The 23993-nt window shown below is 44.0% G+C and overlaps 2 protein-coding genes and 1 long non-coding RNA gene across 4 annotated transcripts in view; 2 read left to right on the top strand and 1 right to left on the bottom strand.

Annotated features, from left to right (window-relative positions):
• AGBL3 (ATP/GTP binding protein-like 3) overlaps positions 1 to 7687 on the top strand; it is a 65157-nt gene extending 57470 nt beyond the window's left edge. The window contains exons 16-17 of the mRNA XM_014535149.1: positions 2725 to 2959; positions 7027 to 7687. Coding sequence (XP_014390635.1) covers positions 2725 to 2959; positions 7027 to 7444 — 653 coding nt within the window. The 3' untranslated portion in view covers positions 7445 to 7687. The remainder of the gene's footprint in view (positions 1 to 2724; positions 2960 to 7026) is intronic.
• Positions 7688 to 10285: 2598 nt separating this feature from the next.
• The window catches only part of TMEM140 (transmembrane protein 140), a 24505-nt gene continuing 10797 nt past the window's right edge, over positions 10286 to 23993 (top strand). Inside the window, exons 1-2 of one of the 2 annotated variants that reach the window (XM_005860697.2) lie at positions 10286 to 10565; positions 11296 to 11414. The gene's annotated coding sequence lies outside the window, so the exon portion shown is untranslated. Of the gene's footprint in view, positions 10566 to 11295; positions 11415 to 15422; positions 15607 to 23993 lie in introns of those variants that run through there. The other variant, XM_005860695.2, reaches the window with a different exon arrangement.
• LOC102251470 lies at positions 13857 to 15502 on the bottom strand. The gene is made up of 3 exons (XR_313263.2): positions 15435 to 15502; positions 15050 to 15368; positions 13857 to 14049 (listed from the first exon to the last, which is right to left on the bottom strand). It is a non-coding gene; the product is annotated as an uncharacterized LOC102251470 (long non-coding RNA).

Here is a 23993-nt window from a genome sequence, read left to right as displayed (position 1 = left end):
CAAAACAGATTAATTAGGAAGCTTTCCTTATCCATCCCTAAGTATGATTCAAAGTCCCTCTTCTGGAATCCTGTGTTATATACCCTGCCTTATCTCTATAGAAAGATATTCTGACTGATGCTTTACTTTTCTCTCTCTAGTGCTGTTAGCATATTAAAGACACGGACTATATTTTTCATTCCTATTTACCAAATCAAACATAATGTCAGATTCAGGATAAGCATTCAGTGAATGGCCAAGGAATGACTTTTCAAGAAACTGTCGATGAGTTCATTTCAGTTGCCGGCATTGCCAGATGCTGTGTCATCCATCCCCTCATTCATTATCCAAGTCCTGCTGCCTCAAGGAGTACTCAAGCCACTCGTTTCCTTTCTTTTTACCTTTTTTTAAAAAGCTTTATTGTGGAAATTTCAAACATAAAAGTAGAGAGACTGGTGTAGTGAACCCACAGATGTCCATCACCCACCATCAATAGTTATCGGCATCCTGCTATTCTTGTTTCATCTATATTCCCACCACTTTTTTTTTTGCTAACGTATTTAAAGCAAATTCAACAAATCATATCATTTGCCCATAAATAGTTCAGTGTGTATCTCTAAGTAAACATTTTTTCAAAGCTTAATGTATTTCTTGCTTTTATTCTAAGCATGTTCTACTTTTCTTATGCTGTCTACATGACAATTTAGCCATTATAATTGTAAGTACTGCTGCCATGTTCTTTAAAATGTCTACTAGTCCTCCTTCATGCTCTACTTGGGGTTCTTTTTCCCCCCTCTCCCTATATATTGAAATGTTTAATTGCATTAAAATACACCTAACATAAACTGTACCATCTTAACTATTCTTAAGTATAAAGTTCAACAATGTTACATACATTCACATTGTCGTGCGCACAATCTCCAGAATTCTTTTCATCTTGCAAAACTGAAATTCCATCCCCATTCTTCCCTCCCCCAGCTATCCTGCTTTTAACTCTATGACTTTGGATATTCTAGATAGCTCATATTAATGGCACCAATGATTTGGAAGATGAGTACAGTCATTGTCTTTTTTTAAAATATGTTTTTATTGTTTTTAGAGAGAGAGGAAGGGAGAGGGATAGAGAGATAGAAACATCAATGATAGAGAAACATGATCGGTGGCCTCCTACATGCTCCCCCCTCCCCCCACTGAGGATCCAGCCTGGCATGTGCCCCTACCAACCTGGAATCGAACCAGTGATCTGGTTCATGAGTCAGTGCTCAGCCACGGAGCCACACCCCAGCCAGGCTTTGTCTTTTTGCTACTACCTTAATGCAGGTGTCGGTTTCCTTTGTTTTTTAAGGCTGAACAATATTCCATTATGTGCAGAAACCACATTTTGTTTATCCATTTATTCAGTGGGCACATGGGTTGCTTCCACCTTTTCACTGCTGTGAGTAATGCTGCTAAGAACATGCATGTACAAATAACTTTTTGAGACTCTGCTTTCAATTTTGGGGGGTCATTTACCCAGAATAGGAATTGCTGGATCATAAGGTAGTTCTATTTTTATGTTGAGGCACTGCCATACTGTTTTCCACAGCAGATGTACTGTTTTACATTCCTGCCAGCAGTGCACAAGGGTTCTAATTTCTCCACGGCCTTGCCAGTGCTGGGTTATTTCCTGTTTTTTGGATAGCAGCCATCTTAATGGGTGTGGAGTGGAATAAGTAATTTTTAACTAGACTTTATTTTTTAGAGCAGTTTGATAAACACTTTTTTAAAGTGTTATACTTTTATTATTACAATTAAAAAAATAATTATTTCCTTCACATCATCTAACAAAGAAGGGATTTCTAACCTGCTCTTCCCATCGTTTTCTTCATGTCTCTACTCTTCCATTTTCTCAGATCAGAAGTTGTCGAGCCAACACTGATTCTTCTTCTCTCACCCCATATCGAATTCATTAGAAAAGCCCAACATCTATCTAGGATCCCCTCACACACACTTCTCACCCTTCTGGCCATGGCCACCACCCTGGTCCAAACTATCACCTTCTCTCCTGGCTTAGTTCACTAACCGTCCAAGAGATAAGATTGCTATTTCAATAACCTCCCTGCTTGTCCAACCTTGTCCCTGTTTAATATATTCTTACCTAGGCCACCAGCATCATCCTTTTAAGACAAACCTAAGATGTGACACTCCTCTGCTCAAAGCCTGAGGTTACTCCCCATTTCACACTCAATAAAAGTTAAAGTCCTTACAATGGCCTTGAGGCCCTGTGTAAACGGAGCCCACCCACGTTACACCTATGTACCTACCTGAGCTCTCATCTCTTTCCCTTCGTTCATTCTCCTTTAGCCATTGTGCCATCACTTGGTATTCCTTGAATACACTGCCATGCTCCCAGCTCAGGGCCTTTGCACTTCCTGTTCCCCTTGTCAAGAATGCTCTTTCCTCTGAAAGCTGTTTGACTCGCTTACTCCTTTGGCACATCAGCATCACAGGGAGGCCGTCTCTGAACACCTTTTTAAAAATAGGAATCAACCTTTTTCCCAAGAATTCTGTTCCCTTCCCCAGCTTCACTCTACCCCATAAACTTTATCATTATCTAACATATTATATATTCACTTGTTTATTTATTTTCTGCCCTGTAATTAAAGAATAAGCTTCAGATAGAATTCTTGGCACATACGGCTCAATAAATACTTACTGAGTCAATTCAGTTTCTACATCTATGCATATTGTTGTGGTTGTCCCCAGATCTGCATAGCAACCTGAAAAGCAAAATGAGACAATCTGCATCTTTCCAAAGCAAGAAGACTCATGTAAATTGGACAGATGATGAAAAAAGAATCTACAGGGATAAAAGAATAGCTCAAACTGAAGAAATATTGCAATATTTGATGCCTGTCATGGAAAGCACGACCAATGTGAAAACCAATCAGATAAAACAGATATTCAAACCTCGCACCAACTTCCAAATCCAACATCAATTGTAAGTCAATACAATTTTGTCATTATTAACTATTTAATACATTCTTTTTTAAGGAAACAAGACTAATTAATTCATTATCCTAAGAAAGAAACATGGGTGGGCAAAGGCAGGGGAAAAGGAGACACCCGCAATTATGTTAACATTAAAAATTTTTATTAAAAAATAAATGAATAAATAAAGATGAAATTAGAATAGTGGCAGCTATACCACATTGGACACGGACAAAGACCCAAAGCCATATGAAAATATTGGCTATGTGAAGAAGTAAGTTAGCTGGCCTTATTTGATTGTTTATTCGCATGAAAACACTCATTAATTCGAATCTGTGACTAAAGTATGCATTAATAAAGTATGACCAGCCCTGACCGGTTTGGCTCAGTGGATAGAGCATCGGCCTGCAGACTGAAAGGTCCCAGGTTTGATTCCTGTCAAGGGCATGTACCTTGGTTGCGGGCAAATCCCCAGTAGGAGGTGTGCAGGAGGCAGCTGATTGATGTTTCTAACTCTCTATCCCTCTCCCTTCCTCTCTGTAAAAAATCAATAAAATATAAAAAATAAAATAAAATAAAGTATGACCATAGACTGACTTGAAGTTTCTCAGATGGGTTTAAACTTAATAATCCTAGGGGGCAACTCGAGTTACTTCAGCTTATTGATACTCAGAGAAATACTCAGATTTCTTTTAAAGATAAAAAAAAATAGGACCAACACTAAGGCCAAAAGGAAACCTATATAAATAAAAGTAAGACAATGACAAGCTGAAAATAAGAAACAATACTAATATTATCAACAAATTTTGAAAAACTGCTTTCTATGTGCTAGACACAGTTCTGTGTTTGCACATACATTTTACCTTCTACACATGAGGAAACCGAGGCACAACGTAGTTATTTGTTCAAGGTCACACAGCGAGTAGGGAGCAGAATTGGAGTCAACCCAACCAGACATTCTGAGTCCAGAGTCTTTTATCACAATGCTTTGACATTTCTTCTTATAAGTGAAAAACAGAGGACCAATATACTTCATATTCAAAGCTAGCCTACAAATCAATGACAAAATTATGAATATTTCAATAGGAAAATGGGCAATTTCTATGAACCAGAAATTCACCAAGAAAAAAAAGGACGTGGCCAATGAACATTTTTAATTGTTTAATTTCACTTAAATCCAAAGAAGGCAAATTAAAACAATAATGACATGCTGTTCATTTTTGCCTCTCATTGGAAGAATTCATTCACTAATTGTTGGAATGTAAACTTACAGAGTTCCTTGAAGACAGTCCAACAATATAAATGAAAAATCCTTAATATTCATATTCATTTTAATAAGAAATTTTACTTTAGAAATTGATCCTAAAGACAAAAAAAAAAACTAGGTAAAGGCAACAAGATTTCTGTAGTTATGTTCATTTCAGTATTGTTTATAAGAACTAAAGAAAAAAGAAACAATTTTGAAAAAGAATAATAAAATAGAAAGCACCAATCTATCTGATTTCAACACCCTGTGGTATATAGCTACTGCGATCAAGAGAGTATAGTATGGAGGAGGAACACTGAGTGGCCAGATTATTATGACCACCCCATAAGTACAATGAAGTGAATTAGTTATGCAAATAATAATAAAACCTTGAGAGTATTTGCTTAGGAAGTTTTCAGTATTCAGTATTCAGGAAGTGTCAATGAAGTACTGATGGGGTGGTCATAATAATCTGGCCAATCATAATAATCTGGCCACTCAGTGTATATATCAATGGAACCAAACAGAGGGCCTAGAAATAGACCCATACAAATGCTTGATGAATTTTAACAAAAGTGCAAAAGCAATTCGATGAAGGAGAGATAGAATTTTCAACCAATGTTGCTAGAACAATTAGATATTCATAGGCAAAAAAAAAGAAAGCAATTTGACCTAAATTCATTTCTTATACAAAAAGTAATAATAATAATTGAAAATGGATCATGGATTTAACTGCACAACATAAATCTATAAAACTTATGGAAAAAAATAGGAACTCTTTATACAAATTGGGCAAAAAGTTATACTTTACACCCAAAAGCATAATCCATAAAGAAAAGTAGATGTTAGACTTCATCAAAATAACAGTGTTTGCCCTTCAAAAGACATAGTTAAAAAGATAAAAACCTATAAAATAGGAGGAAATATTTGCAAACCGCTTAAAAAAAAGACTGGTATCTAGCCCGGCCAGCACGGCTCAGTGATTGAGTGGCGACCTATGTACCAGGAGGTCACAGTTCAATTCGAGGTCAGGGCACATGCCCAGGTTGTGGGCTCAATCCCAAGTATGGTGTGTGCAGGAGGCAGTCAGTCAATGATTATCATTGATGTTTTTATCTCTCCCTCTCCCTTCCTCTCTGAAATCAATAAAAATATATATTTTTTAAAAAGAGACTGGTATCTAAAGAAGTTTCAAAATGTAACCGTATAAATATTTCATTCAGAAAATGAGCAAAATGTAGGAGGAACACGTTTTACCAAACAGAACATACAGATGGCACATAACCACACAAAAACATGTCCCACACCATGAACCATTAAGGAAATGCAAATTAAAACTGCAATGAGAGAGCTGCACGCTATCAGAATGGCTAAAGTAAAAAAAATAGGGGTAGCACTGAATGCTGAGGAGGGCACAAAGAAATTGGGTCACTCAGACATTGCTTGTGGGAATGTAAAGTGGCCCAGCCACTCTGGAAAACAGCTTTACAGTTTCTTTAAAAATACATATGTAACTATAACTACCATATGACCCAGAAATTGCTCTCCTGGGCATTCATCCCAGAGAAATGAAAACTTATATTCACACCAAAACCTGGCCACGGATGTTTATAGCAGCTTAATCTGTCAGTAGCCACACACTGGGAGCAATCTGCATGTCCTCCAATGGAGGAATTATTAAGCACTCTGTGGTAATCCAGTCCATTCAGCAAGAATGGCTGATACACAGAACAACCTGGATCAATCTTCAGAGGGTGGTGCTGGGTGCAAACAGCCAGTCCCAGAGGTTACACACGGTAGGATTCTGCTTATATAACATTCTTGAGATAAAGTTAATACAATTCAGACAATGGGTTAATGACTGCCAGGAGTTAAGGAGGAAAGTGGGTATGTCTATCAAAAGGGAACAGGAGGGAATTGTTCTGGACCTCGACAATGTCAATGGCTACTAGTATATCCTGATTATATTGTACTATTGTTTTGCAAGATACTACATCTGGAGGAAACTGGGGGCAGGGTACATGGGACCTCTCTGTATTATTTCTTCCAACTGTAGATGAGTCTGCAATCATCTCAAAACGTTTTCTGGTTTCTTGTTTCGTTTTTTTATTGATTTCAGAGAGGAAGGGAGAGGGAGAAAGAGATAGAAATATCAATGATGAGAGAGAATCATTGATCAGCTACTTTCTGCACGCCCCACACTGGGGATTGAGCCTACAACCCAGGCATGTGTCCTGACCGGAAATCAAACAGTGACCTTCTGGTTCATAGGTCGACGCTCAACCACTGAGCCGTGCCAGCCGGGCTCAAAATTAATGTTTTAACTAAAAAAAATAGTTGAGATTTTTGTGGTAAAAAATGGGATTCTAAAGAAAGCTGAGGTACTTTAAGCAACTGCAACTTGTAATATATAAAACCTCCCTCTCTCAAGGAAAACTCCTTTTTCTTGGATGTACAGTGATCTTTTTACTGACCATAGAAAAAACTTAGAGTATGTATACTGAGCTCATTCTAATAGAATAAACAGATTTGATTTGTGGAAATTTAGAGGACATTTCCTTCCACTAGATGTATAAGTAAGGAGCTGAGGCCCAGAGTGCCCATTAATATACCAGGAAGCCTAGGGTCCGGGCAAGTCTCCAAATAAACCTAGCCTCTGGGCATTTAGAAATGCAGAATTGGAGGCATGCTGAAAAATCATGACCAGGGATATAGTGATAAAAGTCTTAAGGGAGGATGAACTCACCAAAGGAGAAAAAATAGACTTATACTATTACAAGTTCCTAGGATACGTGCTGGGCAAAAACTCACGCACTTTATTTCTTTTCTAGAGTAAATTCAGCTACTTATGTAAACTTGGGCGGCGCATCTTGGGCACCATCCAGGCATCTCCCTTTTATAGGCCAAAGGAACCTCCTGGCAAGCTCTTCAGGATGGCTCCAGTCTGTGTCCCAGAAGTCGTGTGAAAGCCTGTCACGTCTCAGAGGGCACAAGAAAAGGAAAGCATGTTCTGCAGTCAGTGCCATGAAGACTAAAGACATGAAACCTGTCAGCAGCAAATGGGAGATTCCTTCCTCAGGTTTTGAGCAGTACGTGAATATTACCAAAGGCCGGAGTCCTCACGCTGGAGAATTCAACCAGCAAACCTCCATGCGGATAGCCCCCAATCCAACTCAAACTAACGATGAGCAGCCAAATAAGAATGAGGGACAACCCATCTTCCATTTGAAGTTCCAAAGGCAGAAATAATCTAGCTTTATGCTACTCTGAAGACTGTGGGTGAAAGATAACATATGCTTACCTATTAAAAAGAAAAGAGAAAGAGAAGCCCTCTCCATCCCTCTTATCACCATTTCTCTCCCTACACATGCATATGCATATACTAAACTGCAAACCCAAGATACTCCATCTTCTGTAGTGAGAACATCTTTCAGAAATATAAAAGGGAATCTGGAGCCCTGGTCAGTGTGGTGCAGTGGCTAGAGCAGTGATGGCGAACCTTTTGAGCTCGGCGTGTCAGCATTTTGAAAAACCCTAACTTAACTCTGGTGCCGTGTCATATATAGAAATTTTTTTATATTTGCAACCATAGAAAAACAAGGATTTGTATTTTTTATATTTTATATATTTAAATGCCATTTAACAAAGAAAAATCAACCCAAAAAATGAGTTCACGTGTCACCTCTGACACGCGTGTCATAGGTTCGCCATCACTGGGCTAGAGCATTGTCCCATGCACTGAAGGGTCATGGGTTCGATTCCTAGTCAAGGGCACATACCTGAGTTGCAGGTACAGGGTGTGTGGGGCGGATCTCCAGCCCTGGTTGGGGCACATATGGGAGGCAACTAATCAATGTGGCTCTCTCACATTAATGTTTCTCTCTCTCTCTCTCTCTCTCTCTCTCTCTCTCTCTCTCTCCTTCTCTCCTTCCCTTACTCCCTCCTTTCCATTCCCTAAAAATATGGAAAAAAATATTCTCAGATGAGGATTAACAAACAAAAGAGAAAACAGCAGATTTTTAAATTTTCTTAGGTATTATACTAGTATTTAATTTTTGTCAAGATGGGAAAAAAAATCTCTGAATTTCTCATTTCTTCCAAAATGATTTATTTATACAACACCAAAAAAACTAAGCACTCAGGAAGGAATGACCTGTACTATCACTGACTTTAATGTCCCTACTAGGCCCTTGAATGAATCAGTCAACAAAAACATTTCCTGAATTTTTGTTATATCTATAGTGTGCTAGACAATTGGTGATTTTTAAAAAAGACATTTCTCCCTCCCAGTTGGTGTGGCTCAGTGTCGTGGACCTATGAATCAGGAGGTCATAGTTCAATTCCTGGTCAGGGCACATGTCCAGGTTGTGGGCTCGATCCCCAGTAGGGGGCATGAAGAAGGCAGCCAATCCATGATTCTCTCTCATCATTGATGTTTCTGTCTCACCCTCTCCACTCCTCTCTGAAATCAATAAAAATATATATTTTTTAAAAAGACATTTCTCTCCACTGCAAGATTACTGTATAATTGTACATATAAAACATACATGACTAAAATAATGTAGAATGAGATAGTGCATAGTAAAGTGCTAAGATCTGAACAATTTTAAAAATACTATATTAAAAGATGCTAATTAAAAGGAAATAAAAGGTATACAACCTGGAAAAGGACGAAGTAAAACTGTATTTATTCACAGAGAAGAAGATTGTAAATGTAGAAAATCCCTGCTGGAAGTAATAAGCAATTACGGCAAGGTTGCAAGATACAAAGTTAATATGCAAAAGTCAATCATCTTAGATACCAAGCAATGAATATTGAAATTAAAAACAATACCGTTTACCTTAGCACCAAAAAAAGAAATACTTAGATGTTAATCTAATTTACTCAAGATCTATATGAGGAAACACCATAAAACTCTAATGGAAGAAAAAAACCTCAAGAAATGGAAAGTTATCCCATGTACATGCATAGGAAGGCTCAATATTGTCAAGAGGTCAGAACTTCCCAATTAGATCTATAGATGCAGTGAAATCCCAATCAAAATTCTAGCAAGTTAATATTGATTGATTTGATTCTAAAATTTGTGTAGAAAGGCAAAAGATTCAGAATACCCAATGCAATGTTAAAGGGAAGAACCAAGTCAGAGGACTGACGGCATCCGACTATACAACTTAAAAAAGACGGACTATAAAGCTATAGTAATCAAGACCGTATGGCCCTGGCCAGTTTGGCTCAGTGGATAGAGCATCGGACTGCGTACTCAAGGGTCCCAGGTTCGATTCTGGTCAAGGGCATGTTCCTTGGTTGCGGGCACATCCCCAGTAGGGAGTGTGCAGGAGGCAGCTGATCGATGTTTCTCTCTCATCGATGTGTCTAACTCTATCCCTCTCCTTCCTCTTTGTAAGAAAATCAAAATATTTTTTTAAAAAAAACACAATATGGTGTTGGCAACCTTAAATTCTATGTCCAGCAGAAGAAAAAAAAGCAAAGGTTGAGGCTACTGTGAAAGGAGGACTGAGTATCTGCTACGACCCCATCTGGCAGCCGTGACCCAGCTTCTGCATTGTCTTTGGCTCCCCACACATGGCAACCGTGATGCCTGGCGCAGCCTGGGGTCTGGCGTTGGCATCGATGCTACTGACAAGGGCAGAAGGGCGTTTATAAGGTGAAATGAAAGACATACACTAACTTATTGGCTGTTATCCTGAGGTCATAAATTGGTCTCTTATAATTAGGCTTTAAAATAATGATCTGCCGCCACCACCAAAAAAAGTTGTTTCATCTTTACGGCAGAGGGGTGAGCACCCTTTCTACACATAAAAGGAGTCTGCTTCTTAAGTCATTTTTCCCCCCAAAACATAAGTCTTTACTATGGCTGAATTCATTATTTTCAGAAACATGTTATAAACTCTTAATTGGCAATTTCTCTTTGAAATAAATTATAAACAAAGGAACAATGATCCCTTTGATAATAGTTTGGCCATCTTCACTCCTCACCACCAAGCCTGGTAAGAGCCTCTGTTCTCCACATTCATGGGCAGACCATTGACCCAAACCGTGGTCCCCAGACCAGCCTCTGCTGACACCATCCCTTCTGGAGGCTGTGTGGGGGGATTGTTCATGGCTGTGGGCCTGGGCCCGAGTCTCCCGGAGAGACACTAGGGGGGTGAGGTGTTTTTTTCAAAGAAACAACAGATGGCAAATCCAACTGGTAGAATGCTACAGTCCCGTCTCGACGGTAACCACTGTTCTGAAGATAGCTGTGTGCTGAGGATGGCAGGGCCACACCCTGGGACAGGAGCCAGGTCTCGAAGCCACGCCCTTGGAGAACGCCGGTCTGATCACACTCCACTGGAAAGACATGAAATGGTAAGACAGCGACAGTCCCTCTTGATGTCTCTTATCACTGAGTCCCTATCAGTGAGGTAATAAATACCTTGGTGAGGCCCATGTCTCTGACTCAGCTTGTCTGTGCTGACCAAGCACAGGCTCCGACAGGACGGGACTCCCTGTAACTTCTGTGAGCAGGACCCGCCCTCAGTGCTCCCGAGGAAAACTCCAAACCAGAGGAGGAGCCTCACCCAGGAGCCGGGGCATGTGAGTCCTCGACTGCAGCCTGACTCACCATTATGGGAGGGACTGGCACTCCTTCCGGTCTCCAGTGTTGTATAGGGGCAGGTGGGGCCTAGAGTAGCCAGAGCTCGTGGACCAGTCTCTGCCTGCAATTGGCCTTTTATGTTGCCCCCAATGCACAGATAATACCACTTCCTAGTGTGCAGCAGGGAACAGCACAGAGGGGACTGTTTCCTTCAGCCAGGCCTCCCTGGCCCTGCCCACTGATGGCTGGCCTGGTTGCCAGGCATTGTTTGCGTTGGAAGCCCAGCAGTCCACGGGGTTCCAAGCGGGCAGCATGGTCCTGGGTACTAACAGCCAGCGGCCAAGCGCAGTGCCCTTGAAGGCCTTCAACCGTCACAAAGGTACCTGCCCGGCTTGTGCTGGGGCGGTGCTCTGTGGTGGTAGCCGGCCGGCCACTGGATGTTAGCCGGCCAGCATGGCTTTAAGGAGGAATAAAGAACTAGCCAAATGCTTTTCTGCCCAGGTTGAAGAATATGGTGACGTTGGTGAAAGATTAACGAGTTTACACAGCCTATAACGCCCTCAAGTCACCTGTCATAAAGGCCATCGTGGCTCATCGTCAAGGACAGACATCAGTCAAAGGTGGGTCGAAATCCCAATCCCACTGACTAATGCCGAAGGCATCTCTGAAAGAAAAGCGGAACTTTAGAGGGAAATAATGGATGGTTTGGATGAAAACACTCATCTATGGGGGAGCCCAAGTCTGCTTTCCCAAGCAGATGGGGGATAGGAAGTGTGGGATCTGAATGGGGCGGGGGAGATTCTTAAAAGGTAATACACATGAATGAAACAGGCGGTAATGAAGGAGCCCCTGAAATCTCTGACGGAAGCCCTGCTGCAGGCATCGGTTTACCCGCTCGCTAGAGAAGAGCAGGCAGGGGTGGCAGTTACGTCTGAGGCCACAGCGGTCAGGGTCACCTGCAGGTTCAGGTCAGATTTCCAAGCACCAGCCCTGAAAATCCACACCCCCGGTGGGACATCTGTGTTTTCTCTCTTTAAAATTAATTTAGATTTCCCTCAACTGCTGTTACTTAATTGTATTCTTTGTTTGCTCTTATTGATGTTTGATAGAGTTTTAATTCCTAAGAGTGTTTTTAAATATAGATGATTTTAATCTAATTGTGATGCATTATTTCTGTTTCATCAGGCACCCTAGAATTAGATGACATAGTATTGTGTTTTTACTATTATTTTTAACCACCATTGACATTTCATAAAACCTGAAATTGAAAGGAGATATTTGAAGCAAAAAAAAGACCTTTAATATATATATATATAGTATTAGAAATCTATAAAAGTAGCTTAATATTTACCTCAATAAACTTTACCTCAATTTATCTCAATAAAGACATCCCTGGTTGAACCTGTCAGCATTTTTCTTAGTTAAATTAGAAATTCACAGATTAATGTAAGGGACTAGAAATTTACAACCATTGTTTCTTATTTTGTAACTTTATGAAGTTTGTCGTTTTAGATCTGTTCATGATATCCTTTGCTTTGCAAGTCTTTCGATGTTATGCAGTTAAAACTTTTCCCTGTGAAAAATAATAAAGGGGCAGAGGTCAATTCCAGGAAGGCAGCTTGAGGCACTGTCCACCCACTGCCCAGCGAGAATACCATAGCTGGTTAAAAAAAAAAAAATTGTCCTAAGGACATACAACATATGAAGAAACATTCATTCAAGAAAATCTACTAAATCAGTGAGAGCAGAGAGAGTCTATAGCATGTGGCCAAGGACACAGGGATCACAAGCCCCCATCCATCCGTCCCCAGTCAAGGGCTGCAGTGTCTCCCCGGGAGGGGCAGCTGCTAGCAATTCTCAGCCCCTACTCTGCGCTGCAGACTAAATGCCAGGCAAGCACAGCCAAGAAGCCAGGGCCTCCCTCCCTCCTGCCACCCAGCCCCAAGGCAAGGGCTCTTCCCAGAGTCATCGCCACGGGCACTGGCCCTGGTCTTTGTCCCAGCGTGGTCACAGGGTGGAGGTTCCATGGAGGGAGAGGCAGCTGGAAGGCCAGAGGCTCAGCACCAGGCTCCAAAAGCAGAAGTGTCGCTGGGAGTTGCAGCTCACTTTCTCCGCCCGCAGCTGCACACCAGGCTCAGGTATTTGCCCAGGAGGAGAGGCAAATTCCAAGGAGGCTCCAAAAACAGAGCTCCCTGGGTAAACGGCCTTGTTTGGAACAGAGTGGAGAGGTTTATAGCTGAGAGTGTTGTCAAAAGCAGTGGAGATTTTGGTTACACAACTCAGAGGAGGCTAACAGCTTGGTAAGAGCCACCGGCTTAACCAGAGGCCAGCTATGTTGCCAGAGGGAACTTGTTAGACAGAAATAGCCCCCCTACGGTTAAAAAATATATTTTTAAAATTTCCAGTTAAAAATGGCAAAGGACACACACTTAATTTGGCTCCTTCTCTAAAATCCACTGAAATAACAATCGTTTTTATTTTTTAAGAAAAAGCTGCAAGGATGAAAACAGGAGGGGAGGCTATTTTGGAAAGTAGAAAGCAAAATGGCTTTAAGCTTCTCACCGAGAACGTGAAAGCTAGATGGAGTGGAACAAGGCTTTCAAAATGATAAGGCAAGCTATTCTAACCTAAAATTCTATACTCTCATCTAGTTTTGATAAATAGTGTTTAAAGGTAGAAAAGAATAAGCCAAGAACAGCCTTTGATGCTGGAAATAGGTGGTCCAACAGGACAAGGCAAAGCGGTGAAGTGAGGTTCCAGGTGGCGGCTGTGTGTCAGGTGGCACGGCCCCGGCCCAGCCTGGAGCAGGCGGGGAGGCACCGGGCAGCCTTTCTCAGGAAGAGATCAAAAACGATGCATACACATTTCTCAAAAGATCTGATGAAGATTTGAGGGTTGAAAGAGATCAAAAACGATGCATACACATTTCTCAAAAGAAGATCTGATGAAGATTTGAGGGTTGGGTTAGTGTAAAGTACATTGAAAACCAAACCAAAAAAAAAGTAAGGTAATTATCTCCAAGGCAGATGGAAAGTTATGCAGGAAAGAAAAAGAACTCATCGTTTTCCACATGGCTCAGCTGCTGCATATAGTATTTACATAGTCACAGTGTTGTAGACACTGAGTATTGATTTACACGAAATTATAACCAGTTTGGAAGCAGGAGGGAAAGGGGACTTATACTTGTGGAACATGGGGTCGGGGAGAAGAATGCTGAATCTTTATCTTCTACAGGTGAGAGTCAGTAGATTACACCTGAAAGGGAAAAATCAAGAAGTACCAATAAAAGCATGTTATTTAAAGAATTGGGGTCTTTACCTAAGGAATCAGTTAAAATAGGCGAAAGTACTTATCTCTGAGACAAAAAAAAAAAATGCAGAGTGTGGGGTGGCTGTTTTTCATAATAAACTTCGGAGAATATTTCACTCTAAACTAATATGCATTATAACTTTGAATAAGTTTTTAAAATATATGTTCCTCTCTCTTCTATATTGTGTCCCTTCACTCACCAGTGATCTGTTTGCAGAGTAATAGTTTATATTAGTTTCAAAATGTTAATTCTGCCTCTGGCTTGAAGACATTACCATGAAGGCTAAGATAGATATTTAGAAATGTTGCTTTTAATAATAACAGCTACGGTTACTACGTGCCCAGTCCTGTACTGTGCTCATACATTATCTCCCATTTCCACAATAGCTGTGCAAGTAGTCCTGCTTTCGTTTTCAATGTCCTTTAACCCAGAGAGATTAAATAATTTGCTAATTTCTCACAGAGCTCCCTGATGCCAAGGCCTCTATGCTTGCTTTCTGTTGGGTCACATCACCTCTTTCTAGTTTTTGAGCTTAAAAGAACTTCAAAGAGGGGGAAATGTAGCAGATCAAAGAACTCATTTTGGGGGGGAGGGGCAGAGAAACCCTGAAGGATTCAGCACTATTACTAGATAATAACTAAGCTTAACCACACTTGGAATTTCCAAATGGCCATGTGAGCAAAGCAAGCAGTTTTTAAAACTCTGGCTAGGAGTCCCCATGATTTCAAACATGAAAGTCTCGTTCTCTTATTTTAAAAGAGCTGCCCCAGCTGCTCAGCATAGACCTAAACAACCGGTGAGAATGCTGTGTGTCCAGAGAAGCCAGGCATCACAAAGCTGATTTCTGAAAAGTAGGGGCCCAGATGGCATAACTGCTTCCCAGTGGGTCCGGTGGCTTGGACCTGGTTCAGAAGTCCCTTCTAAATGATTCCTGGTTGTGTTTACCTTGCAGTTTAAATCACTCAGAGATTGGAGAGTGTGTTGGCCCGTGTCTTTCCTGGAATTGTTGTGTGATACAATCAAGACACTTATCTGGTCTTGAAGCCAGTGGGTTGGCCGGCTCCAGTTTGGGTAGAGAGCAGGACAGCATTGTTTACAGCCTTCTTTCCGAGAAGTCAGGGGCCAACAAGAGCCAGTTAAGAAACGAAAGTGAAATCAGCTGGTGACCTCAGCACGAGTGGGCCAAAGTTCAGAGAGCTGTTTACTCTGCGAGGTACCAGTGCAAATGCAGACAGGTCGCGGCGCAGCTCTGCCTGTCCCGCACCTCGTCCACCTCGTCCCGCTCCGGGGGCCTGACACTGGGGCCCGGGGCGGTCTGCCTGTCCCGCACCTCGTCCCGCTCCGGGGGCCTGACACGTCCTGTCCTGGGGCCCGGGGCCTGACACGTCCTGTCCTGGGGCCCGGGGCCTGACACGAGCAAGCCAGCGAGAAAGAACAACCCGCACCTGAGCTCCTGCTCCTCCGGTTTAGGAGCATTTCTGTGGGCTCTGCATCTCCTTTCGGTGAGTACCTGCCCTCCCGGCACCCTCGATTGCCCAGCCTGCCTCTCCGTGCAAGATGAGTTTGTTTTCTTACCCCCGAGACCTTTCACATTCTAGCCGTGGGCATGCGAAAGTATCGGCTGTCAGTGTCTGAGACCTTCCTCCCCCCTGTCTGATTACCCCGTGCTCTGTGCTCTCTGCTCTCCGTCCTCCCTTCAGCATCACCCTGGGTGTCTCTGGCCTAGGACATGGTGAGGGCAACGCCAGTAGCACTGGGTAGAACCGCGGGCAGCAGGGGCTTGCACACAGTCTGCACTAACGCCCGTGGCTGGGGAGGTGGATTGTTCGTAGAGCCTAAACATACATGCTGTGGATTAAGCTTGTCAGCCTGTGTTCCTGACTCAGAAAGGATATCATAGGGTCTAAGAGATTTTCAGTGCCTGTGTGATTGGATGCCATGGCTTCTCATTCCTTGATGGAAATGCATGTGGGGTTTTAGATCTGTTGGCGCACATCCTCAAAGGTTTTTGTTTTTTAATATGGGCTCTTTCTCTAATAACTTTCATTATCTTCTTCACCTGTAAGATGAAAAAGTTCTTTGAAAAAAGGAAGAAAAATGCATGTATATGTGTGACCTCTTCTTTCCTTCCTCCCTCATGACAAGTACATTTTTTAGTATTTGTCCCCTGTGCCCCCTCCCTCCTGAAGTCCTGGGCCTCTGAGTCAGTTCACGTGATGGTCTCGGTTCACACAGCAAGTGTTCCCTCTTCTCACCGTTCTTTCCAGCTTCCTCCCTGATCTGAATACTGAGTTAGCTGCTTGTTTTATTGCTTCACTTTTTTATAAATATAACATAGTTCTGGAAATATCTTTAATGCAAAAAGAACAACTGCCTATAATGCCACTATCTAGATATATCTGGTTTTTCTAAAGGTTGCATAGAGTTTCATCATCTTGATATGTCATTTCATCAAGTTTCATCATCTTGATATGTCATTTAACTCTGATGTTGGGCTTCCACATTGCTTTCCATATTTTGTCCAAATAATACTCTGATGAGCATTCCTGGATCGGAATCATTGATTGCATTTGTGATTGCTGCCTTAAGATAGACTTGTAAGTGGAATTACTTGGCCAAAAGATGTGACTGTTTTTAGGATTTTTAATGCATATTGCCAAATTGCTTCCAGAAAGTTTGTAAGAATTTCACCTCCACAGTCATTGTATGAGAATGCCATTTTACTGCATCTTGGGATCAAGTGTTTTTATTGGCTGTTTTGATGAAGTACATAGGTTGTTTTCCTGGGCATATCTTTGACTACATGGCCTAAGGTATAGACCTTTTTATGTTAGTTAATGTGATACAGTGATTTCTAATAAATATGTATTTGTTCTTTGTCCCCATTCCTGGCTTAGAGCTCCTAAAAACTTTTGGGATTTCTTAAGTGATCGTAAGATAAAAGTGTCTTATTTATCCATAGCAAGCCCTTTAAACCACATCAGGGGATAACTTCTGGAAAGCCCCGGGTTGCTGGAGAAAGCAAGCATGTGATTAGAGGACTGGAGCTTTCAGCCCCACCCTGACCTCAGGGAGGTGAGTGGCTGGAGACTGAGTCTCACCCAGGGCGATGATCTAATCAGTCCTGCCGGTGTAATGAAACCTTCACCATCCCTGCAGCACCGGGTCGGAGAGGTGCTGGGAGAGTGGCCTGCTCCCTCCACCCCCCTGCCCACCCCCCGCCCCCATACCTTCCCTAGGTGTCTCTTCCACTGGCTGGTCCTGAGTTGTATCCTTTTATAATAAACCAGTAACCTAGTAACCTCCCAATTATAACCAGTCAGTCAGAAGCACAGGTGACGATCTAGACCTGAGGTTAGCTGGCATCTGAAGTGGAGGGTGGTCCTTGTGGAAGCAAGCCCTTAACTGTGGGATCTGAGGCCATCTCCAGGTAGATGGTGTCAGAATTAAGTTAAATTGTAGGGCATGAGAAGTTGTTTACAGTGCTCTACTGTTTTGCATTCCTTCTTTTGTCAAATATCTCAAATACCCCTTTATATTTCTTGTCTACTTTTAGGGCAGGGGTCCTCAAACTTTTTAAACAGGGGGCCAGTTCACTGTCCCTCAGACCGTTGGAGGGCCGGACTATAGTTTAAAAAAAAAACTATGAACAAATTCCTATGCACACAGTGGCGGCAAAAACACCTGGCGGGCCTGATAAATGTTTTCGGCGGACTGCATGTGGCCCGCGGGCCGTAGTTTGAGGACCCCTGTTTTAGGGGGTTAATGTTTTCTTGTATCTGTTTGCATAAACATTTTATATATTAGGTATAGTAATCATTTCATTTTTTGTTGCAGATAGTTTTCATGCACATTTACCTGTTTCGTTTGTTTGTTAATCCTCACCCGAGGACATTTTTCCCACTGATTTTTAGAGAGCGTGGAAGGGAGGGAGAAAGAGAGAGAGGGGGAGAAAGGGAGAGAAACATCGATGTAAGAGAGACACATTGATTGGTTGCCTCTTGAAGGTGCCCCATCCGGGGCCGGGGATCCAACCCGCAACCCAGGCATGTGCCCTTGACCAGGAATCCAACCTGAGACCCTTCAGTGTGGGAGCCGACGCTCTAACCACGGGCACCAGCCAGGGCGTGCTCATTGACTTTTTAAAATTTATGTTGTTTTGTTGTGTATTTTAAATAGTTAAATCTGTACAATTTTTCTTTGTGGTTTCAATTTGCTTTTAAGCTCAGAGCGCTCTTATAAATCAAATATATACATGCTTCTATGTTTCTGTTCACTACATTTTACTATTGGATCCACGTGCAATCTATTTGGGTACTCGGAGTGAATGACATGAGGACGTAAAATAGTTTTGTTTTCAGTTAACAAATGGCCTCCGCAGTAATAAAAAACCCGTTCTTCCACTAAATTACAGCGCCATTTCCATCCTGTGTCACGTCGTATGCATAACTTTTCAGAGGCAGCCCCCCCTCCGGAGCTGCCCGTCGGGACCTGCCATTGCGTTTTATTCGGCCCGACTTCCCCTCCAGTTATTCTAGAAATCTACCTGGGAACCGGAGACAGGGATTGCTTCTGTGACTAGCCTGCCGCAGGCCTCCCAGTGATATAGCTTAAAGTTAATTAATAAACATGACAAATATTTTGGAAGCTGAGTCTTCAAATCCACGGAGAGTATGTTCTCGTTCGCATCTGAGATCCTGCCGAGCCTGCACCTCGGCTCGCACTGCCTCAGCTCTCTCAGACCTGCCTGTGAATGATGAAACTAACGCAGTTTAGTAACCAGCGTGCTCATTCCTTTAGTCAAAGCAAAACAATCCATTTATTACAAAAGGATACAACTCAGGACCAGCGGCTGGAAGAGACGCCTAGGGAAAGTATAGGGGTGGGGGGGTACCACACCACCAACCCAGCACCTCCACGTCCACCAACCCAGCACCCCACCGCAGTGGAGCCTCCTCCTGCGGGATGCTGGCAAGAGCAAGTTGTATGGAGTTAGAGGAGGCCACGGAGACCGGCAGGGCTGGTTGGGGGGGAATCTCCTCATCGAGCTAGAGGGCCGGGCCAGTGCTGAGGTGCAGGACTGTGGCTGGTGCCTGTTAGGTCTCTGTGACAGGTGTTCCCCCTAAGTGTTGACCTAGATTTGGATTTGTGACAGGCCCAGCCACTGGGGCAGCCTCCGTTGTGTGGGTTCCGATAGATGAATTAACTTTATCAGCCCACACCTAGGCCTCAGGAGACTTTGGGAGGTGACCCCCAGGTCCCAGCACTTTTGTCCACTTGGCAGCAGGAGGGAGGGGCGTTCTAACCGCGAGGTCCTGGCCAGAGAAGAAGGAACGGCCGTTCCTGCCCATCCTCGGGCATCCCTTCCTCCGGGAAGCAGAGCCACAGTGAGCGGGGAAAAGCCACTTTCTGAGGTTCCCAAATGCTGGCCTGAGGGGTGCAGGGTGGCCCCTTAGCACCTGCTCTCTCGGAGCTATTCTGCACTTGTTCAGAAGCCATTTCACGTGCATCTGAAGCTCACAGGAAAGAGCAACATCCTCTTATGTGGGATGGAGGTGAAGTTCATGAAAACCTTAGCCTCCCTTCCTGCCACCTCTCAAATATCTTTGCAAAAATTAAGGTCAAGGTCTACGTTGACTATTATTCTTTGCCTTTGTCTCCACTTTTCTTTGACTGTTAGGTACAAAGTGCATGGACAGGCCTTGGTCTTCCCAGCAAGGCTGGTGGCAGCAGGGTCCTGAGTAACCCCCGGCATTGCTCCTCGCCTCCCCCTCAGCGTCTGTCTAGCTTCTTCCCTTTTCACCTGTGTCTGCGTTTTCAGCCCCACCCCCTGGGGGCCTATGAGTCAGAGGACACAATCCAAACCGTCCACCTTGGCCTACAAGGCCCTTGGGGATCTGGGCCCCACTCACCTGTCCAGTGTCTTCTGGTCCCTTCTTCTTAGTTGGGCTGCAGCCCCCCGGTCTGCAGTCTGTTCCTCTCCCAACAGCACGTTTATCACAATTGCTCTCTCCTCCCAGGAGGCTCTTCCCTTGGCCCAAGAAAGGCCTTTCATACCCCCAGGCCTTCCCTGACCCCTGATCTAGACTCGCCACTTCCTCCTGCCAGTGTCTCCACTTCATCCTGTTTATGACTTCCCAAAGTTTTTCAGAAGTTATAATTATTATTATTTTTTAAATATGTGTTTGAGCCCAACTGGCTTGGCTCAGCGGTTGAGCGCTGACCTATGAACCAGGAGGTCACAGTTCAATTCCCAGTCAGGGCATATGCCCGGGTTGCGGCCTCGATTCTCAGTGGGGAGCGTGCAGGAGGCAGCCAATCAAGGATTCTCTCTCATCATTGATGTTTCTGTCTCCCTCTCCCCTCCTGTCTGAAATTAAATGTGTGTGTGTGTGTGTGTGTGTGTGTGTGTTTTAATATGCGTTTGGTATTTTTCACCCCAGCTAGAGCACAAGCCCAATGAAAGCAGGCCCCTGGTTTGCCCTCGTGTTACTGGTTCCCTGGCATGTGACTCTGGAAATCATCCAAAAATGCATCGTTAATGGGGCCACCAGGTGGGGTGGTGGGTGGTCAGGAGGAGAGGGGTGTGTGTGTGTGTGTGTGTGTGTGTGTTTTAATATGCGTTTGGTATTTTTCACCCCAGCTAGAGCACAAGCCCAATGAAAGCAGGCCCCTGGTTTGCCCTCGTGTTACTGGTTCCCTGGCATGTGACTCTGGAAATCATCCAAAAATGCATCGTTAATGGGGCCACCAGGTGGGGTGGTGGGTGGTCAGGAGGAGAGGGCCTGGGAGCCTCCGTCATGACCGCAGCAGAGGTGGCGCAGGACCGAGGCCACGGCCGGAGGCATCCCTGGCGTCTAGTGCTGTTTGTCTTCCACTCTGCTTTGGGTCCATGAACCTTAGCCTCCTGTGAACTTGACTGTGGAGTCCCACCAATAAAAACAAGTGAGGAAGGGTTCCAAGGTACAAGCATTTTCTCATTTTTTTAAGGATTTTTTTCCTCCCTCTAAAAATTTTTTTTGACCTTTGTTACTAGCTGGATCATCTCTAGCAAAGGGCTAATAAATAACAAAGCAAGTGAACAGTTAGCAAGTTAATATTAATGGAAGCATTGAAACAGCCTGTTGCAGCAGCCTGCTGTGTGTGAAGGTGGTGGGACCCAGGTTGCCCGCTCGATATTGCAGTCACGTGGTGTCGTATTTCTGCTGGTAAAGCTGTTTTTATTTATGGGGGAGAATTAAGTCGGTCAGATGTCACAGCATTTCCTAAAGAGCCGCTGGCAGGCCTGGCCTCCCGCGGCGCACTCTGGGGAACCCAGGAGGCTGCCCCCCAAATGCCTTCAGGAAACTGCTGAGGCCCCGTTTTGAAACAAAGAGAACCTGGGCTCATACTTCACCAAAGGAAATAAGACACAAATGTCTTGCTTTTTCCCTTTTCATGTGTGGGAGCCACACCCAGACCATGAACACAAAAGTTCAGCCAGAGACAGGCAGGCCTGTGGCCGAGACGTTAGAGCCAGTTTTCGTTGTCTTAAAATGTTCAATTAATTTATGGTTTCAAACCCAGCAGTCCTGGATCCTTAGAGGTTTCCACGGATTCTGATGGCAGAGAGCATCCTTAGTTACAATAACCATCATTCAGGAGGAGGAGGAGGAGGAGGAGGAGGAGGAGGAGGAGATGAGGGGGGAAGAGGAGGAGGAGGAAGAGAGGAAGGGGGGAGGAGGAGGAGAGGAGGGGGGAAAAGAGGAGGAGGAGGAGGAGGAAGTGACAGCTGCCTCTCCCCAGCGGCTCCCTTTCCCCGATTTCTTCTGTTAACACTTCCCTCCTGAGCTTCGCTTCTCTGGGCTCATGTTACAGTCCCCCAGCCTCCACCTCTTCCTCACTCTTCCCTTTTCTCTCTCGGTGTCACGGCTTCGGCTTCGTCGGTGGAGTTAGAGCAGCCACAGGTGTGGTTGTTCTAGGGGTAAAATGGACTCACCTGAGTCTCACGGAGCATTGAGAGAGGGGAGAGAGGAATGGATGCTGGTGATATGCCCAAGGCCACAGGACCAGCGAGCGACAGAACAGCGATGGGAACCCAGATGGTCTGACTCCAAGGTCCATGTCTTAGCCGCCAGGTCCCTATGTGACAGCTACCTTCCTGGGACTCACGCGACCAAACAGTTCCCTTCCTTCCTTCCTTCCTTCCTTCCTTCCTTCCTTATCCTCAGTCAAGGATGTTTAGAGAGGAAGAGAGAGTGAGAGACATTGATTGGTTGCCTCCCATATTCACCCTATAGGGTATCGAACCCAAAACCTAAGTATATGCCCAAACCTGGAATCACACGGGCCAGGGTAAAAGATAGAATTTTGATAGATGATAGATAATAGGTCAAGAGATATCCAGCCAACCATAGATACGTAAAAATGAGTAACAGGCAAAATTCCTTGTCCTTATAGAGCTCCCATTCTACTGGGGTAGGAAAGACAGTAAGTACAACATTTAGAACGTTCGATGGTGCTATGCTATGAAGAGCAGGAAGGGGCGGGGCAGTGCCAAGGACTTTGGAGGGACTGGTGCGGTTTAAAAAGCCAACCAGGATGGCCTGACTGAGGGAGGCGAGGGAGGGAAGTATATTTAATGGAAGAGCATTCCAGGCAGGGGGAATGGCAAGCACAAAAGCCCTGAGCTTGGCCCAGATTTTTGGAAAATACGGAAAAAGGGGTTGTAGCAGAAGCTGGGGGTGGGGGGTCAGAAGATGAGACGAGGTCAGAGAGCTGACATGGCAGTAACAGCACGAGGTGTCCCATTCCTGCCAATGTTGCCCATGAACAGAGGGCACCCTTGGTAAGCCGAGTCCCCCTTGGTAGAAAGGTCCAGGCATATACCTGCCTGCCAGGTGGAGCGTGCTGTTCTGGAGGAGGAACTCAAGTGTGCCGGCGCCCAGTGGAGAGGGAGCGCTGACGGGAGGGGACATTCTCCATGGGGACCCGCGGTCCTCTCTGCTGGGCATACTGCGAGGCTTCACTGAGCTGTAAGGAACATAATAGCTGGCACTGCTGGTGGGTACGGTCCTCTGGGTCGCTGTGTAGGCATGCTGTGAGGCTGGCCTCAGGCATTATCTGTGGCCAAGACATGCAGGTGAGGAGGCAGGTAAATGGTGGGAAACTAAATAAACCAAGCTCTAAATCAAGTCTGATTACTCAATAGCCTCACCCATCTGGCAGGAAGAATGACTTTTAAAAAAAAAAATACACAGAAGAATCTTTTTATTTTTTTGGTTGGGGGGTTCCTTTTGTATAAGACAGTGTTCTCAACCTTCCTAATGCCGCGACCCTTTAATACAGTTCCTCATGTTGTGGTGACCCCCAACCATAAAATTATTTTCGTTGCTACATCATAACTGTAATTTTGCTACTGTTATGAATCGTAAATATCTGATATGCAGGATGTATTTTCATTGTTACAAATTGAACATAATTAAAGCATAGTGATTAATCACAAAAACAATATGTAATTATATATGTATTTTCTGATGGTCTTAGGCGACCCCTGTGAAAGGATCGTTCGACCCCCAAAGGGGTTGTGACCCACAGGTTGAGAACCGCTGGTCTAAGATAAAGTAGAGGAGAAGGGAGTTTACTAGGAAACTCAAATATTGGCATAAGATGAAAAGGTAATATGAAAGCCTTTAGAGCAGTGACAAGTTAGAAATGATAACTGAGTGCATGACTGCTGTTTATTAAGTTATGCAATAGCCGCATGTAAGAAAAGGGCACAGCCCTGGCTTGTTTGACTCACTGGATAGAGCGTCGGCCTGGGGACTGGAGGGTCCCAGGTTCGATTCCGGTCAAGGGCATGTACCTTGGTTGCAGGCACATCCCCAGTAGGGGGTGTGCAGGAGGCAGC

Source organism: Myotis brandtii, unplaced genomic scaffold, assembly GCF_000412655.1.
Source record: "Myotis brandtii unplaced genomic scaffold, ASM41265v1 scaffold1384, whole genome shotgun sequence".
Lineage (NCBI taxonomy): Eukaryota > Metazoa > Chordata > Mammalia > Chiroptera > Vespertilionidae > Myotis > Myotis brandtii.
The sequence above is the reverse complement of the archived record's forward strand: the minus strand, read 5'-3'. Positions and strand labels throughout refer to the sequence as shown.